The sequence below is a fragment of the Myotis myotis genome, unplaced genomic scaffold (genome assembly GCF_014108235.1).
Source record: "Myotis myotis isolate mMyoMyo1 unplaced genomic scaffold, mMyoMyo1.p scaffold_m19_p_2, whole genome shotgun sequence".
NCBI classification, from domain to species: Eukaryota; Metazoa; Chordata; class Mammalia; order Chiroptera; family Vespertilionidae; genus Myotis; species Myotis myotis.
In genome coordinates, this window is record NW_023416324.1 from 190,066,286 (window position 1) to 190,084,294 (window position 18,009).

At 45.1% G+C, this 18,009-nt stretch overlaps 1 protein-coding gene across 2 annotated transcripts; it reads left to right on the plus strand.

Moving 5' to 3' along the window:
* The first annotated feature begins 8,484 nt into the window (after positions 1-8,484).
* Positions 8,485-17,808, plus strand: SLITRK3 (SLIT and NTRK like family member 3). Of its 2 annotated transcripts, none has more exons than XM_036352931.1 (2): positions 8,485-8,609; positions 14,444-17,808. In XM_036352931.1, the coding sequence occupies exon 2, from the start codon at positions 14,462-14,464 to the stop codon at positions 17,408-17,410; it is 2,949 nt and encodes a 982-aa protein (XP_036208824.1). In that variant the 5' UTR covers positions 8,485-8,609; positions 14,444-14,461; the 3' UTR covers positions 17,411-17,808. The 2 variants fall into 2 exon arrangements, with proteins under 2 accessions (XP_036208824.1, XP_036208825.1); XM_036352932.1 differs by lacking the exon at positions 8,485-8,609 and adding an exon at positions 9,439-9,863.
* The last annotated feature ends 201 nt before the right edge of the window (positions 17,809-18,009 follow it).

Here is an 18,009-nt window from a genome sequence, read left to right on the forward strand (position 1 = left end):
CTAGGTATCAATTGGGCTGTGTTCTTATCTGGAGACTTGTTTAGGGAAGAACGTGTTTCTAAATTCAATCAGGTTCTTGGCAGAATTCGTTTCCTTAGCTTCTTCAAGGCCACCGGGAAATGTGTCTTCCTATCATGGCCAGCATTGGTCTCTTTTTAAAGAACTTTTAACTGATTAAATTAGGCTGACCCAGAAAAATCTCCCTTTTGATTAATGCAAATCAACTAATTTAGAAATTTGATTATATCTGCAAAATTCCTTCACCTTTGCCATTGCCTATTGGGTAGAAGCAAGTCACAGATTCCTCCCACATTAAACTAAAGAAGAGGGGATTATGCAAAGGTGTGACACATTGGGGCTCACCTTAAGGTTTCTCTACAACTGGATCTCTGAAAAAGCACATAGGATTTATTTGTTGCCATTCAAAGGCACCAGCGGAACAGCCTGGGGAAAATGGCATTGCAAGGGCATTTGGTTGCCCTTAGGATCAAGGCAGAGACATAGATACATTTATCAGAGAATTTTTGTAGATGCGTAGTTATATCTAATAAAGAAACATAAGAAAGAAAAGTTAGAGAAGTCATTTGATCAGGAGGCTGAAGGTAGATACGTTGCATTGAGGAGTGATGTCATACTCATGAGCAGGGCCTGGAAAAATAAAGAACATTGGTGTCAAGGTGGCTGCAATGGCTTTATGTACTAGACAGGTTCGTGCTGTCTGGCTGCCTGCCCAGAGCTCTTCACACCTAATCATCCATGCAGTGAAGTGGCTCAGCCTTATCAGACCAGGAGAATATACCTGACCAAAAAGAGTACATCCAGAGACTAGCCAGAAATGTATGGTTTTTGTGGCCTTACTGGAAAAATAAGCCTGCCCAATTAGATTTTCAGGAATCTGACCAAAAGTAAAAGAGAGAAGTCGCCAGTTAGTGGAGAATACTGCAGCTAAAGGCCACATCGCAGTCCTGAGCTGCGTGCTATCCGATGCAAAGAAATCAGCTTAGCAGAAAGAAAGAAAAACGGTGCAGACTCAAAGAGAAGCAGAGTTTAGAGAGAGCATCTCCTCATTTGATTCCTTCAGTACGTTTGTATGGAGTTCCTATTATGTATCGGCCACTGTTCTAGGTGCCAGAGATGTCACAACGAATAAGGCAAAGTCCCTGTTTTCATGAAGCTTATTCTTGTATTGGGAGATAGACAGTAAATATGCACAGTGAACAAACTATATTTCATTAGGTGACAAAACTGTAGGAATAAAAACAAAGCAGTTATGAAGTTTAAAAGTAATGGGGGAATTGTTACTAGGGTAGCATGGTCAGGGAAGCCTCTGTGACCATGTGTTCTTCTAATAGAAACCTGAATGTAGTAAAGGCATCACCCATGCTGATAGATGTAGAAAGGATGTTCAGGAAAAAGTGCATAGTAGGTGCAAAGGAGCTGTCATAGGTGTTTTGGTGAGTTAAAGGTAGCAAGGTGGAGGGATATGCCTGGGATAGTGGGATCAAGAGAGCACGTGATTGGGTATGAAATTAGATCTAGAATAAGCCGGAAGATCACACAGGGCTTGTGAACCTGTTTCAGAAGGTTAGCTTTTACCTAAAGAGATTGGAAGGAATATTATATGATAACATCAGATTTATGTTTTTAAGAACCATTCTTGCTGCTGTAGAGAACAGATGGGAAGTGAGGGAGGTGACTGCGGGCCATGTGGACCCTGAGAGACACAAAGTGTGGCCTAATTTCCAATTATGTTTCCCAGGAAGTCTGGCTGTACTTGTCTCAGTCCTTGAATTTTCATGAGATTACAATGTAAATCATTTTTAAAATCTCCCTTTTCTTAAAATAGATTGCCGAAGACTCTAAGGAATATTAAAACTATTCAAGAATTGGATATTTTGTATTTTTATATATTTTGGTATAAGATAAAATTAGTATTAAAAAAGCAGGTTAGCTTTGAATAAATGATAAGAAGTGCTTGCACATGGGGAGTTGATGCCAGCCTATTAAATTATTTACCAGAGTTGTTTTTTGGGGGTATTTAATTTTAAGCCCATAGAAAAATGTCAGTTCCTAAAGACTATCTTTCTGATCCTGTGTAAAATTAGTGTTCCAAAAGTATTTAACTCAATGAACATTATCATCCAATATCAATAAAAAGATATTTACAATATATGTCAATTCTAATATCTTATGGATAACTATTTGGTTATACTATAGAATCTTTGAAACTAGGTATGTCTCCCTTTTTAGAGACAAAGCAATTTCAGAGACAACACAATGTAAGATTTTATAAGGAATCCATTAATTTCCAATTTTCTATCCTCCTAACACACACACATACAGAGACACACATGTATCATTTGTATATATGTAGGCATATTTGGGCTACTTTTTATGGCATTTCAAATGAAATATTACAAAATCAATCATAAAGTGTTTCAAAATGGGAGGCAGGGGAAGTTAGCAAACCCTCTGTCACTGTCTAAATCTCATGAAACATTTCACCACTACCCTTTCAATGAAAATTTCCAACTAAAACAAAAAATAAGATTCATTTTAGGTCAGATTATCCTTTGAAAATTTTAAGAGTACAACATTAAAACACATCTGAAAAATATACAAATATCTTTATCTTTTATTTATATTTTTGGTGAAGCTTTCTAGAAAGGAATATATTTATAGCAATATAGGCTCTACATTACTTGATAATTTTTACATTAAAAGACAATGAATGGTATCTTAGCTATGCCACAGATTTATTTTTTTCTTGTTATTTAAAATATTTGGTAAAAATAACATTTGTAATAAATTTTCCCATTCACCAAATTCTTAAAAACACTATCATCAAAGGAAAGACAATTCAGATTATTCATCTGTGAACTGTCTGTTTTGTTGGATATGATGAGAAAAATGTGGAACCCATGGAATCATGAATTTACCTTTAGATAACCAAATATGAAAAAGAAAACCCACAAAACACTAATTTCAGTATTAAAAAGACAGGCTTACAGATATGGAAATCACTAAACATTAATTGTTGAACAACATAGAAATGCAGAGAGCGATTTAGAGTGAATGTAAAAGCTAAAAAAAATGTGTATGCTTTAGTATCTCAGTGTAGTGATATAGGAAAGGCAGGCAAATTCAAGAAAACTTTACTTTTTTTGGATTTAAGTCACTCTGGGTATTGCTAACTTTCTGATATACATTCAGTGTATCATAATATTCTCGTTCTATCCTTAAAACGCATGGTTGTATGTAAGATTTTCATTTTCTATAAATTCCAGCACACAATCATATTAAAACCTTTTATCTTGTCCCATACTTGCTGGGAAATTTTTTTTCATCAGGCTTTATATCAGCCTCATTTTAAAATATTCACTGCATATTCATGTTCTCAAGTAGCTTTAAAAAATGCAGAGACCAAGAGAAGTTTGATTTGACTTATGAATATCTGCATGTATTGTTTAGGCTTTCTGGGTTCTTTAGCTGATTCCAATGCACTATTCTTCTATGAATGAATAGTTGTAGGCGATTTTAAATTAGTGGATTAAGAGGACACTCATAGAACTTCCCATGTAGCTCCAAAGGGACTTCCATGAAAAACAGATAAAATATTTTTAATATTTCAGTAATAACTTGCAAGCATTTTAATACCGTCTAACATTTTGTCACTTTAGTAGTTACAACAAATTATGAGTTTCATGGTTTCAGTTATCAACTTAAGTGACTTCTTGGCTAGCACGAACTCATCTCTTGAAGATTGATTCTGCATTTCTACCTGCCAGGTGAGTTTCTCTGCATGAATATATATAAACCTAACTCAAATAAGTAGGAAGTTTATTACCTTATATTTTTAAACAAATCTTCAAGGGGTAACTAAAACAAATTAGTAGGAAGAAAAAGAAACCCCCCCCCCCAGTTTGATTAATTTTTTTTATCTCTCAATTAGATTGTCCCGAAATAAAATGAGCTGCCCCAAAATGTACTAAGCTCCACATCACAGGCAATTAAAGCTTAGTCTGGATAACAACTTGGCAAGGGATTGTGAAGTCAGGATTTGAATATCACATAATTGGTCAGACTAGATAACCTTTCAAGTCCCTCCTGATGCTAAGATTCTCTGATGTTACTAAATAATTCTTACTCCCTTCTCTCATTATATACTTTAAAACTATCTTCATCGCTAAAACATGTGATTTACACCTTTCCACTACATTTCTGCCTATCATTTATTTCCTGATGTATTATTCAACAGTTTAATCCATTTAAACAAATACATGTTTTTAAAATTTCTCCATATCTTTGTCATTTTAAGGCTTTCTTTTTGTCTTCTCAGAAGTTTTAATCCTAACGTTTACAATATATGAATTCCACATAATTTTACAAAATCTCCTAAAAAAGAAGCAATAACTTTCTATACTTAATCTAGATGAAAACTTTGTTCATATTGAATAGATTAATGTTGGGAGTCCTAAAATAGTTCACTTAATTTTTGAGATTAAAACACATATTTACTTCAAAAATAAACCGTGGTATCATTAAGCAGATGCCTATAATGTGCTCCTAAATATTTTAGTGAAAGAGGATAGGAAAGACCAATATCTAATTGAATATCTTGTAATTTTATCATATTTACCAACCACAAATCTATGTTGGTCCATTAAATTTTATGACACTTTAAAAAAAAACAAAGTTTTATCAATTGCTTTGGAATTTTTACAACATGACATAAAATGTTTCAAACATGTTTCTTCCATGGAGACATAGAAACATCCCACATAAACATTTATGTATATCTAGAGGCCCAGTGCATAAATTCATGCATGGGTGGGGTCCACGGGCCCTGCCTCAATCAGGGTGGATCAGGGCCGGGCCTGTTGGGAGGAGGAGACAGCGGGAGGTTGGACAGCTGGCCCATACCAATCGGGGTCCAATCAGGGCTGGGGTAGCTGGGGGAAGGAGCCGAGGTGATTGGCCAGTGGGCTCCGCCCCCTATTGGGGTGGGGGGGCTGATTGGGGGTCAGTGGCCAGGGCAGGGGCCAGGGAAGATTGGCCAGCCAGCCCCACACCCAATTGGTGTGTGTGGGGCCGATCCGGGGAGGAGCTAGCTGGGGGGAGGGGCTGCAGGAGGTTGGCCAGCCGGCCACACCCCCGATCAGGCAGGTTCGCTGGCTGCAGTGGGCATCATAGCAACTGGTCATTCTGGTCATTACTGCGCTCCGGTCACTGGCTTTTTATATATATAGATAGATTTAGTACTGAGTTTAAATTGTTCAATCTTTTGAATTCTTTCAAAAAATACTAACAATTTCCAAAACTGAAAAAAGCTAAAAAAATAATTTTTGTTTTATCATATTTTTAATTATTTTTACAGACAAAATCCCCATTTATAAAATGGCAGTAACTATATTTGCAATTATTTTAATAGTAGCATCAAAAGTAAATCAAATAAGGATACAGTTAGTTTTTTGATAATTACCAAGCACATAGTTTATTGGCCTAAAAAATTATCTGGAATAGACAAAGAAAGAAAGAGGTAGGCTTCATGAATGCTTGCATAATAGTTAAAAACAGATGAATACAATATATAGATAACTTTGACATGCTGTATATCATCATAAATTGCAACAAAATTTGGAACTTTCTTGTGTAAATCCTCCATTGTTCACCAAATTCTCTAGTACCACTTAAATCAGCATTAAATCTTTCTAAAGCTACATTTATTTACTTTACTTAAATCAGAATGGGTAAAATATATGCTAGACACATACACACAATATATGTACATGCCTACTTGATTTGCTTTAACACCATTGTCCCTGTCTGGAAAACGACAGTCATTTTAAACAGTTGTGAAATACTGTAAAGTAGTTGTAACTAAATATATACATATGTCAATCAGCAATTTAAACATATTTTTGTTGAACTGAAAAGTACATTCTGTATGTTATTTCTCTGTATTCATTTTATCCATTTTGCATCATCAACAAAGAACAGTTTTTGACTGGCTGGTGTGGCTGAGTGATTGAGCATTGACCCAGGAACCAAGAGGTTACTGTTAAATTCCCAGTCAGGCCACATGCCTGGGTTGTGGGCTCAATCCCCAGTAGGGGGTGCACAAGAGGCAACTGATTGATGATATTTCTATCTCTATCCCTCTCCCTTCTTCTCTCTCTAAAAACTGACACACACGCTAAAAAAAGGAACGTGTTTCTTTTTTATGAGAGTTCTTCTTTTTCACAATGTGAATTACATTTGCGTAAAATAAAATGATGGTCATGTACATAAATACCTTTGCAGAATGCACTAAAAAGTCACAACATGGAATCGCCCAAAGGTCCATCCCAATCACTTACCCCACAACATTTTTATCTGGCCTGAAAGATTTGTGTTGGAAGAACTCACTTTCAACACTAACAACCCGTCTTAGATACTTAATCTTCTATAGCTCCCCAGTCCTGTCAGGTCAAACAACATCTGCTCAGAGTAAATCTATTAACATATTCAGAGCTCTCTCATCAACAAATAACCTTGAGAATCCAAGCAAATAAAAATAGTCCCCCAAAGTTGAGGAGATTCAGCTATTTTGGGACTGAGGTCGCATGGTTTCTTCCAGGGTTGCTCTAATATCCTCTAGCCGTGAGGCTCAGGAGCATGTGTGTGATTTCACACTTGCCCACGCAGAATATGGCGTACTCGGAGTGATTCTCCTCCAATGAGGCAACTCCCTGAAAAGGCCAGAAACATCTCCATGACTCATCAGCCCACTGATATAGTTTGGTTCCCCTAAATCAGACTCATTTGTTATCGGAATGGGCCTTTTTCGCAACCTTTCCTGGACACACCTCTTTAAAACGCAACTTGCAGACCCAAAACAAATTGTCCTTTTCATACACATGCCTTCATACCTGTAAAATTCACATGGAGGCATTTATTCACAAGGAAATACTGAAGAGAGGTTTGGACTTCATGCCGCTAGATTGTAAAAGCTGTATTTTTTTTAAAAAAAATAGGTTTTGATATCACAGTGCTTTTCTAACTTTCTTGGTTCCTGTAGATACCTTGTTAATCTAAATAATCTTAAAGAACACTGAATATTTGGAATAAAAAAATGGAAACATTATAACATGTTATTATTTTTTTTTTTTAAAAAAGCAATCTAAACTCTATACTCAAACTTTAGGCATAACCACATAGCTGCCATACTGAATTTGGTATATACACACACACACACACACACACATCCTCCAAATTCCACAGTCCCTTGGTTTTAAGTGACCAGTCCTATCCTTTCCTCTCTTTTAATAAAGATAATATGGCCACTAGACTTGTGGCATTTTATGTATATAACATCGAGTACCAATATAGAATAACATGGCATATAGGAAACCTATAAAATAAGTGCTAAAATCATGCCACCAGGCCTGTTTCTCAAAGGTTTTCACAGGTAAACTAGCAGAGAGCACTGTTCCTTTGCAAGGGCTGAGTTAGAGCTCCTTTGAAAGCTTCTTAAAATAAGGTCGAGTTCATTTTATGTCGACAATTACGGTAACTACACAACTCCGCTTGTCGTGGACAATTTATTGCATTCACTTCAGGAAGGAACAGCAAGAGACACAGAGATGACTCCCCAGACTACCTCCTGTTCAGTTTGGGGAGTCAGTGGGAGGCGGCCTTTTCTCCAGCACAGTCGCCGACGAAAGGGATCTATTAAAAAGAACTGCGTCGGTTTACACTGCAGGTTGAATGGAGCATTAAATGACTGCGTTAGTCTAACTGCAGTGGGGGGTCATGGTCGCCTCCAGTGGGTATGTGAGGTTGTACTAATACTTCCACGTAGGTGCAATCATTGTTGGAGCGCCTTGATTGAATTTTCCAGCATCTCTCCAGCAAATGCCCCATCCACCTCCCCTCACACCACAGTTTTCTTGTCCTCTCTCTTAGCAAGTGTAAACAGAGGAGGACACATGTGTACTTCCAAACTGTCACCCATGTGTCACGCGAGTGGGGGGCTCCTGCCAATCCCTGGGAGCCAGCTTCTAGGGGGCGGTCAGCGATGCTGCTCGCCAGACCGCGCAGAGTCTCTTAATCTGATCCCCCCGCCCGCCCCTCCTCGGGCCTGGGCTGTAATTTTCCAAACAGCCATCCCTCCTTTGCAAATAAAGTTGAAATCAATCCACAGATACAGAATGCTGACTTCCTGTCATTCAGTTTTACAGGGTTTCTCTTTGTAGAGCTGCCAGCTTGTGACCGATGAGAGAGAGAGAGAGAGAGAGAGAGAGAGAGAGAGAGAGAGAGAGAGGAGAATCACTTGCTTCCTTGCTTCCTAAGCAGGGATTTGCCTGCGATCCGCGGCGAGAGGACTGCGGCGACTGATTTACACAGTTGGCGCGGAGGAGGGGCCGGGGGTGCGAGTGAGGGGAGGGGGGCGGGGGACAAGCTGGCGGAGGCTCCGGCGATGGGCTGATCTGGGGGCTCCCCAGCGCCTCTGCCTGCGTGCGCGATTTGGGGGCGGCCGATGGATCTGCATTCGGGTTCCAGCCTGGCGTTTCGCATATTGCTTCCTAACCCCCGACCCGGCGCTCCCAGTTTGGGTGCAGACGTCGGTAAGTAACGTGTCATCCGATTTCAGTGATTTCCGAGGCCATTAAAGTGGCACTTTTAAAGCAGGTCAGTCTTCACAGAGGCTGCCGGCGCGAGCGTCTCCTTGGCCTGAAACGTTCCGCGGTCCCCTTCCCCGCCCTTCCCCCTCCATCCCCCCCACCCCACCCCGTTGGAGAAGTGAGGGTGTTCGAATGGTGAGCTGTCAGGGGGCCCGCTGTCCGCCCACAGTATCGCCGCACCTTGGTGCTTGGCCCGAGATCCCCCAGTTCCAAGTGCCATGTGTGTGTGCAGCCATACTGTGGTATTTGTATCCTCTTCCTCTCGCCTTCCTCCCCACCCCCCACCCCCTTCGCCGTCTGGCCAATGCTGGGATCTGGGATCTGGTCGCCCCCTTCCTGCATCCTGCCTGCCCCTCCCACCCTCTCCTCTCCTCTCCTCTCCACGCCACCCCACCCCACTCCCACGGACCCAGAGAATCCGGAGCAAAGACACCCGGCGGAGGCGAGGGCTAGTCCCGTCTCCCATGGAAGGAGGCCTCGGGCAGGGATCGCGCCGGGAGCGACAACCTTTCAGGAAGCAGACGAGAGGGAGACCCAGACACCAAGCCAGGGCTCTCCGGGACCGCGCAGCTCACCGCCGAACCGAGGGCTCCGAGCTTTTCCATTGAAAAGGAACCCCGGGTTCTGGGACACTCGCTCCGCCCGCCCGCCCGCCCGCCCGCCACCCGGGGCGAGCAGAGCCCAGGTCGCCGGCTCCCCGCCACCGGCCTCGCCGCGCTAGGTGAGCGCCCCGCTCTCCCGTTGGTGTGCGGCGACCATTTCCCCGCAAGTCTGCAAGGTGGGAGCACTTCGGATGACCAGCCTGATTCGCGGGCCTTTCTGAAAGTTGGCGGCCGGAGGAGGAGAGGCGGCGAGGCTCCGGCGCGATGGATCCAACGCCGCCTTCCCGAGAGTTGGCGGCGCCCGCGGGGAAGTCCCTGGGAGCGCAGCGCGCCGCGGAGGTCGTGCGCGCTCTGCCCCGCTAGGTACCGGCCGCCATCCTCCCCCACTTTGCCTAATTGAAAGCGGGCGGTCTTGGACGTAGGATGTGCACGGCAGAGCCCACGGAGAGTTTGGCCGCGGGGGCTCCGGTACGCTCACAGGTGCTAGGGGTCTGTGGGCTTTTCTGAGCCGGCTCGTTTAGCGGTCAGGACGCCGGGCGGAGGAGAGGTGCGGGAGACCGGCGGGACCGCGGACCCTCTGCCGGAGGAGGAAATCGTGAGTAACTCCATCAAATAGGGCAGGTGGAGGAGCGGAGCCTCCGCCCCTCCCCCAGCGGATCGCTCGCTCTGGTGGTAAGAGAGAGAAGGAAGGAAGAGGCTCGGGCTGCTTAATCGTTTTCCATTTCTAAACAGACCCATTGTGTCTTTCGCCTGGTTGATGAGAGAACTGATGGGCAGAAGGCTCCGCGCTCTTCAGAAAATGAATGATGCAGCATTTTAATGATGTTCCGGGGGGAGATAGTTTTGCTTCCATATTGGAATAGTTAATTGTGCATGTGTGGCAACGAGTGGGCTCGGGGACCAGGCAAAGGGGAGGGAGAGGGAGGAAACGGGTCCACTGGGGAGAAAGGGCTTCTTGTCCTCCCCGTGGACAAATGATGCCGGGCGCTCCCAGCAGGAAACGGACAAACCCAGAGATCCACCCCCCCCCCCCCCCGCTTCATCCCAACTTTTGGAGCTCTTCCTACCGCCCAGACACGCTATACTGAGATCAAGGAAAGGACATGGGTGACACGTCCTTTAGGACGGGGCCCTAATCAAGAATCTGGGGGGCTGTATGTAGTTCAGGATAGAATGATGGCCGAGAGGGCCCTTTACCATCCCGGGGATGCCAATGGAAGTCTCCAGGTTACCCATGGATTCCATAGCATCATGGGTTGCCTTAAAATCCGTGAGACAGTTACCGCCTCTGCACGTTGGGTACAAAAGGTGGTGTATGTGTGTGTGTGTTTGTGTGTGTGTGTGTGTGTGTGTGTGCGCGCGCGCGCGTGCGTGGGAGGGGGAGGTTGGCAGCTGGTGATGGAGATGGGATCGCTCTGGTTCTGAGCTCAGGCTGTCGGGGTTGGCCTGAGAGCTCCCTGAGAAATAGGGTGGTTCTGGAAGATTAAGGACGTGGTGGAGTACAGAACCCTACCCACCTGCTTACTTGGTTTCTGATGGCTGCTTCCAATCTCAGCTTCTGTGGAGCAAAGGGCACTTGCATTTTTGAATGCAAAATATCAGGCACATGTACTATGACTGACAGTAAAGGGACATGTTGTTGACTTGGGGGATTTACTGGTAATATATATATATTTACTGGTAATATATATATATATATATATATATATATATATATATATATATATATATTAGGATATAAGACATTGACACATACACTATGTTTTTCTTTAACATTTGGTTTTGTAAAAAGAACTTTAAGGGAAAGGCACCTCTACTGCCTAACTTTGAGCCCTTGGGCAATTGAGGTTCAATCGTTCAGTTGAGGATTTTAGCCACCAGAGTCCCTCCCTTCCCCATGAGTTGGTGACAGGATTGGTGTGTGTGTGTGTGGGGGGGGGAGTAGGAGGTGTGCATCCATGATGGATGCAGTTTCCACTAGCTAAGTGGACTTGCTTGGTGCACATTTGCCCCTACCCAGTTTCTCCACTAAGAGGCATTTTGTTCCCCAGCAGAGAGGACTGTAGAACTGTCAGTTGAGCTGTAAAAGATTCCTCACACAGGGTTCCTGTGAACTGTAATCTGGTAGCCCCTCAATACTGCGACGTCTTCCCTCCATCTCCCCCACCTCATGACTCTCTACCATCCACTTTCCCAAAATAGTTGGACCAAATATGTATACTGCTCCCCTCCACCCCCCCCATCCCCGCGAGGTCTTTCCCAGTGGAAGCAAGTGAAATGTGTCATTGTTACCGAAGTGTTCTTTGCCTCCTTCCAGAACATGGGTTTCTCTCTGCTTGTAAAAAGGTAGAAGGAAGCACATGGCTGTTGAATCCAGGGACAATCAGAGGTTTTGAGCTGCAGCACAATAGAAGGATTCCTGGTGCAAAGAGATCGAAGCAAAATGCAGGACAAACTCTGTCCAAGTCGCTCGCATGCCCGAGCTCTTATTTTCGGGACACCCAAGCAGAATTAGCTCGATTCAGCTCTTCTGTTTCGGAGACCTGGATTTTCCTTTATCCCTGTCTTTGCAGAGAGGTGTCTGTGCTGTGAAAAGGATAATTCTGAAAGATAGTCATAGTTTTGAGCCTGCCTCCACCGGAGAAAGGAGCTTTGGGAACGGGAGGAGTGAACCACTCAGGCGATAGTTTCCTTGAGAGTTCAGAAAAGAAAAAGGGGGAAAAATGCCGACAGCTCTCCCCCCTAGCATCGCCACCTTTCCCACCAAAGGAATGTTTCCTGGTAGGTTGGTCCTTCTTCCTTCTGTTTCTTATTTTGACAATTTATCTTGATCCCTCCACTTCTTTTCTCTCTGCTTAAACACACACACACACACACACACACACACACACACACACACACACACACACTTTAGTCTGGGCTTCCTAGTGCTCACGCCTGACCCTATGCTAAGCGCATCCCTGTCTTGGAGCTCATTTTCATGACGTGGAAAGCCGGTTCCAGGGTTACAGCACATATTGAAGGGGGTGGGGGAGCCAACGAGAGAGAAGTGTGAGGGTCAGCACTGTCACTGAGCCTGCCTTCCCCCCTGCCTTCCTCCCAGTGCCCGATTCAGTGATGAGCTGCTGGTACCCAGAGAAAGCAGCCTCTGCAGCGGCGGCAGCAGCAACAGCGAAGCTGGAAGCCTGCAGCAGCCCCTTCTCCTCCCTCCTCCACTGAGTGTGCCAAGTGGCAGTTCTGCATCCAACAGGAGCCCATTGAAAGGCCCATTGCATTCCCAGCACGTCTCCAGCTGGCTGCCTTTGCCTTTTTTTATCTTAGTCTATCCCCCACCCCATCTATACCCCTTTGCTTCAGCTTCAGCACAAGGAAAGGAGGGAGAGGGAGAGAGAGAATCCTTAAACTCAAGCCTTTCTTCTCCTACCCCCAATGTCTATATATATTCTACAAAATAGGTAAATCAAAGACATACGGAGTCTTGTTTACCTAAATCTCAGGGACCTCAAAAATAAAATAAAACCTTTAAAGTAAAAAATAACAATGGTGAAGAAAGAACTTAAGTAGATTTTAATATTTTATAAGGGAGACTAACTGATACTGCAATGTAGTCTCATCTGCCTTCTCTCTCCACCCCCCTCTTTTTCATTTAATTGTTTCTAAAAATTGAGTATTGAACGCCTGAGGCAGATTCCTCTTTGCTTTCTCACTGGTTCTCCTCTCCTTACAGCTGTGTACATTCTGTGCAAGTTGACCGCGAAGATTTATTCTTTTCACTCCCCCTATAAATTAAAACATTATGCTTTAAGTTAGAGGGTTGGCTGAATATTTCCTTAATGCATGTATCCAAGTGTGGAGAGAAAATTATATGCGAAAAACTCCAGTTTATTTTTATTGATTAAAAACAACCCCTCAATTTCGATGGACAGTTCAGTGACTCCTAAAGGGCAATGTAATAAAGCTGCATTATTATAATTTATGTATGTATGCATTTTCATATACTGATGACATTAGGCAAGGGGAAAAAAGCCATGGGGGATGCTCTGTATTTATTATTAGCACTGTATTTGCTTCTTCCGATTGAAAAAGAATGATATGTTTCCTTGAAATGTATCTCATGTGATAGATCATTTATCAGCAGGTATGTGTCAAGTTTCCCCTCTTTCTTGCCTTTAACTACTCTAAACAGCCACCTGCCGTTCCAGTTTCAGCTTTTGACAGGGTTCTTGAGTTGATCATGAAGGCACAGATGAGCTGTTAATACAGACACTCCCAGGTCCAGCACCCTTTCACTGTCATTCTCTTTAGCTCTGACAAGTGCATGGACTTGTTCTTTAGAAAGGATAATCACTGCTAAAACGTTTAGCCAAATGATGCACGTATATAGAAAATACTTAATTAGAGGACACATCAATAATCTGTGTTTGGGCAAAGGGAGTGGAGGTACAGTGTGTTACTGAGCAGACATGATGAGCATGATGTGATCATTTCTTAGGAGAAATCTGACGTTTTCCTGAGATATCAATCATTTTATACTTCCCAACATCGGATAGTTGGGCAATGAGCTCATACTTTATCATACTCTTCAATCTAATAACTTTTATTTTCATCGTGTATTTTCATGAGAAGAAACCTATAATTTAAAGAACATTTTTTTTTTTCCCATCAGACTTCCAATCAGATGGGGCAATGAGCTCATACACTCTCATGCTCTTTAATAACATGTCTTTTCATGAGTAGAAAACTATAATTTAAAGAACTTTTTCCCCCATACGAGTTCCAATCAGATCTATAACGGGCACCTCTGAGGCCAATGTGAGTTTTAACAGGCAAGCAGGTGTAATGGCCAAAATATTGCCATTATTACTGAATCTGCCTATATTTAAATGCATCACTCACCAGTCCCCTTACTTGCTATCAGTGACAATGAAGGCTTCTTTTGTATAACATACCCCTTACCAAGTATGGCTCGGTAACGTCATCACATGATACAATATTTCTGTTTCCTAAGTTTAAAATATAGGGCAAAGTAGGCATGTTGCTAGGTCCTTTTGAGTGTCAGTTCCACAACTGCGGAGGCTTTTACTTCACTCTTACTAAAAAGCCCCGATGTAGGAGTCAATTAGAACAGTGCGTATGACTAACAGCTAAAAATCTGCATCTTTATTTCTGTTGCAGTTTTGTAATCCACCACGAATGATGAAACCTTCCATAGCGGAGCTGCTCCACAGAGGGAAGATGCTGTGGATTATTCTTCTAAGCACAATCGCTCTGGGCTGGACTACCCCGATTCCCCTGATAGAGGACTCAGAGGAGATAGATGAGCCCTGTTTTGATCCATGCTACTGTGAAGTCAAAGAAAGCCTCTTTCACATACATTGTGACAGTAAAGGATTTACAAATATTAGCCAGATTACCGAGTTCTGGTCCAGACCTTTTAAACTATATCTGCAGAGGAATTCCATGAGGAAATTGTACACCAACAGTTTTCTTCATTTGAATAATGCTGTGTCCATTAACCTTGGGAACAATGCCTTGCAGGACATTCAAACAGGAGCTTTCAATGGTCTTAAGATTTTAAAGAGGCTGTATCTACATGAGAACAAACTAGACGTCTTCAGAAATGACACTTTTCTTGGCTTGGAGAGTCTCGAATATCTGCAAGCAGATTACAACGTAATTAAACGCATCGAGAGTGGTGCATTTCGGAACCTCAGCAAACTGAGAGTTCTGATTTTAAATGATAATCTCATCCCCATGCTTCCAACCAATTTATTTAAGGCTGTCTCCTTAACGCATCTGGACCTCCGTGGGAACAGGCTGAAGGTCCTTTTTTATCGAGGGATGCTCGACCACATCGGCAGGAGCCTGATGGAGCTCCAGCTGGAGGAAAATCCCTGGAACTGTACGTGTGAGATCGTGCAGCTGAAGAGCTGGCTGGAGCGCATCCCTTACACTGCCCTGGTGGGAGACATCACCTGTGAGACCCCCTTCCACTTCCACGGGAAGGACCTGCGAGAAATCCGGAAGACAGAACTCTGTCCCTTGTTGTCCGACTCTGAGGTGGAGGCCAGTCTGGGGATTCCCCACTTGTCATCAAACAAGGAGCATGCATGGCCAACGAAGCCTTCCTCCATGCTGTCGTCTGTCCATTTTACCGCTTCTTCCGTTGAATACAAGTCCTCAAATAAGCAGCCCAAGCCCACCAAACAGCCCCGGACACCAAGGCCGCCCTCCACATCCCAAGCTTTCTATCCTGGTCCAAACCAACCTCCCATTGCTCCTTACCAGACCAGACCACCCATTCCTATTATCTGCCCTACTGGGTGTACCTGTAATTTGCACATCAATGACCTTGGCTTGACTGTCAACTGCAAAGAGCGAGGATTTAATAACATTTCTGAACTTCTTCCAAGGCCGCTGAATGCCAAGAAACTCTACCTGAGTAGCAATCTGATTCAGAAAATATACCGTTCCGATTTTTGGAATTTCTCTTCATTGGATCTCTTGCATCTGGGGAACAATCGTATTTCTTACGTCCAGGATGGGGCCTTCATCAACCTGCCCAACCTAAAGAGCCTCTTTCTCAATGGCAACGATATCGAGAAACTGACACCAGGCATGTTCCGAGGCCTACAGAGTTTGCACTACTTGTACTTCGAGTTCAACGTCATCCGGGAGATCCAGCCTGCAGCCTTCAGCCTCATGCCCAACTTGAAGCTGCTATTCCTCAACAATAACTTGTTGAGGACTCTGCCCACGGATGCCTTTGCAGGCACATCCCTGGCCCGGCTCAACTTGAGGAAAAACTACTTCCTCTACCTTCCCGTGGCTGGTGTTCTCGAACACTTGAATGCCATCGTCCAGATAGACCTCAATGAGAACCCTTGGGACTGCACCTGTGACCTGGTCCCCTTCAAGCAGTGGATCGAAACCATCAGCTCCGTCAGTGTGGTGGGGGATGTGCTGTGCAGGAGCCCTGAGAACCTCACCCACCGGGACGTGCGCACCATTGAGCTGGAAGTGCTCTGTCCCGAGATGATGCACACGGCACCAGCCGGAGCCTCCCCGGCCCAGCCTGGGGAGCCCCACCTTCCGGGGGGGCCGACGAGTGCATCGCCCTATGAGTTCTCTCCCCCGGGGGGCCCGGTGCCGCTTTCTGTGTTGATCCTCAGCCTGCTGGTCCTGTTTTTCTCCGCCGTCTTCGTGGCTGCGGGCCTCTTTGCCTATGTGCTCCGCCGGCGGAGGAAGAAGCTGCCCTTTCGAAGCAAGAGGCAGGAGGGCGTGGACCTCACGGGGATCCAGATGCAATGCCACCGGCTTTTCGAGGACGGCGGGGGCGGGGGAGGTGGGAGCGGGGGCGGGGGCCGACCCCCTCTCTCCTCCCCAGAGAAGGCCCCCCCGGTGGGCCACGTCTACGAGTACATCCCCCACCCCGTGACCCAGATGTGCAACAACCCCATCTACAAGCCTCGGGAGGAGGAGGAAGCGGCGGCCGTGGCATCAGGGCAGGAGGCAGGGAGCGCAGAACGCGGGGGTCCCGGGACACAGCAGCCGCCGGCCATGGGCGAGGTGCTCCTGGGGAGCGAGCAGTTTGCCGAGCCCCCCAAGGAGAACCCCAGCAACTACCGGACCTTGCTGGAGAAGGAGAAGGAGTGGGCCCTGGCCGTGTCCAGCTCCCAGCTCAACACCATAGTGACGGGGAACCATCACCACCCGCACCCCCACCACCCAGCCGTCGGGGGGGTGTCGGGGGTCGTTGCAGGACCTGGGGCAGACTTGGCTGGGTTCCGCCACCACGAGAAGAATGGCGGGGTGGTGCTGTTCCCCCCCGGGGGAGGCTGCGGGGGAGGCAGTCTGCTCCTAGACCGGGAGAGGCCGCAGCCAGCCCCCTGCACGGTGGGCTTCGTGGACTGCCTCTACGGCACGGTGCCCAAGTTAAAGGAACTGCACGTCCACGCCCCTGGCATGCAATACCCAGACTTACAGCAGGATGCCAGGCTGAAAGAAACCCTTCTCTTCTCGGCTGGAAAGGGCTTCACAGACCACCAAACCCCCAAAAATGATTACCTCGAGTTAAGGGCCAAACTTCAAACCAAGCCGGATTACCTCGAAGTCCTGGAGAAGACAGCATATAGGTTCTAACAGAAAAATACAAATAAATTACTACTTTGTTTTTGTTTGTTTTTTTTTTTTTCCCAAAAGAAAAGGAAAAGGAAAGAAATATATATCCCCTGTTCCCTTTCCACGGTTCCCAATCAATCCATTCTCACAGACGTTCCTGCCCCGAACGGAACCCACACCGCATGGAAACTAGAAAATACAAGCTGTATGCGCTCCCCTCCCCGATGCCATGGGGAGGGAGGGCCATCCGGAGATCATTAATCAATGAAGTGCCTTCGCAGACTTTTGCCAGCAAATGTTATCATTATTTTTTTTATACTGAAACTTGAGACTTTGACTGTGCCATGTATAAGGTATATTGGGGATCGTTGTATTGATCCTAATGAAGTGAAATTCAATGTATCTTTTGATTTTCAGTAGCCCCCCCCCCCCCCCCCCCCAATTGAGTTCTGTTCAACAGGGAGCGGAGAAAACAAATTGACATCCGTGGCTCCCTTTCCCCTTCCCGTCATGGCACAGACCCTGTACATGTATTACCAATGCAGTTTGCTGCATGCCTGGAAACTGCAAGCCGGGGAGGGAGGGGGCGGGTCTTGCTCGAATGTTCTCACCCACTCTTC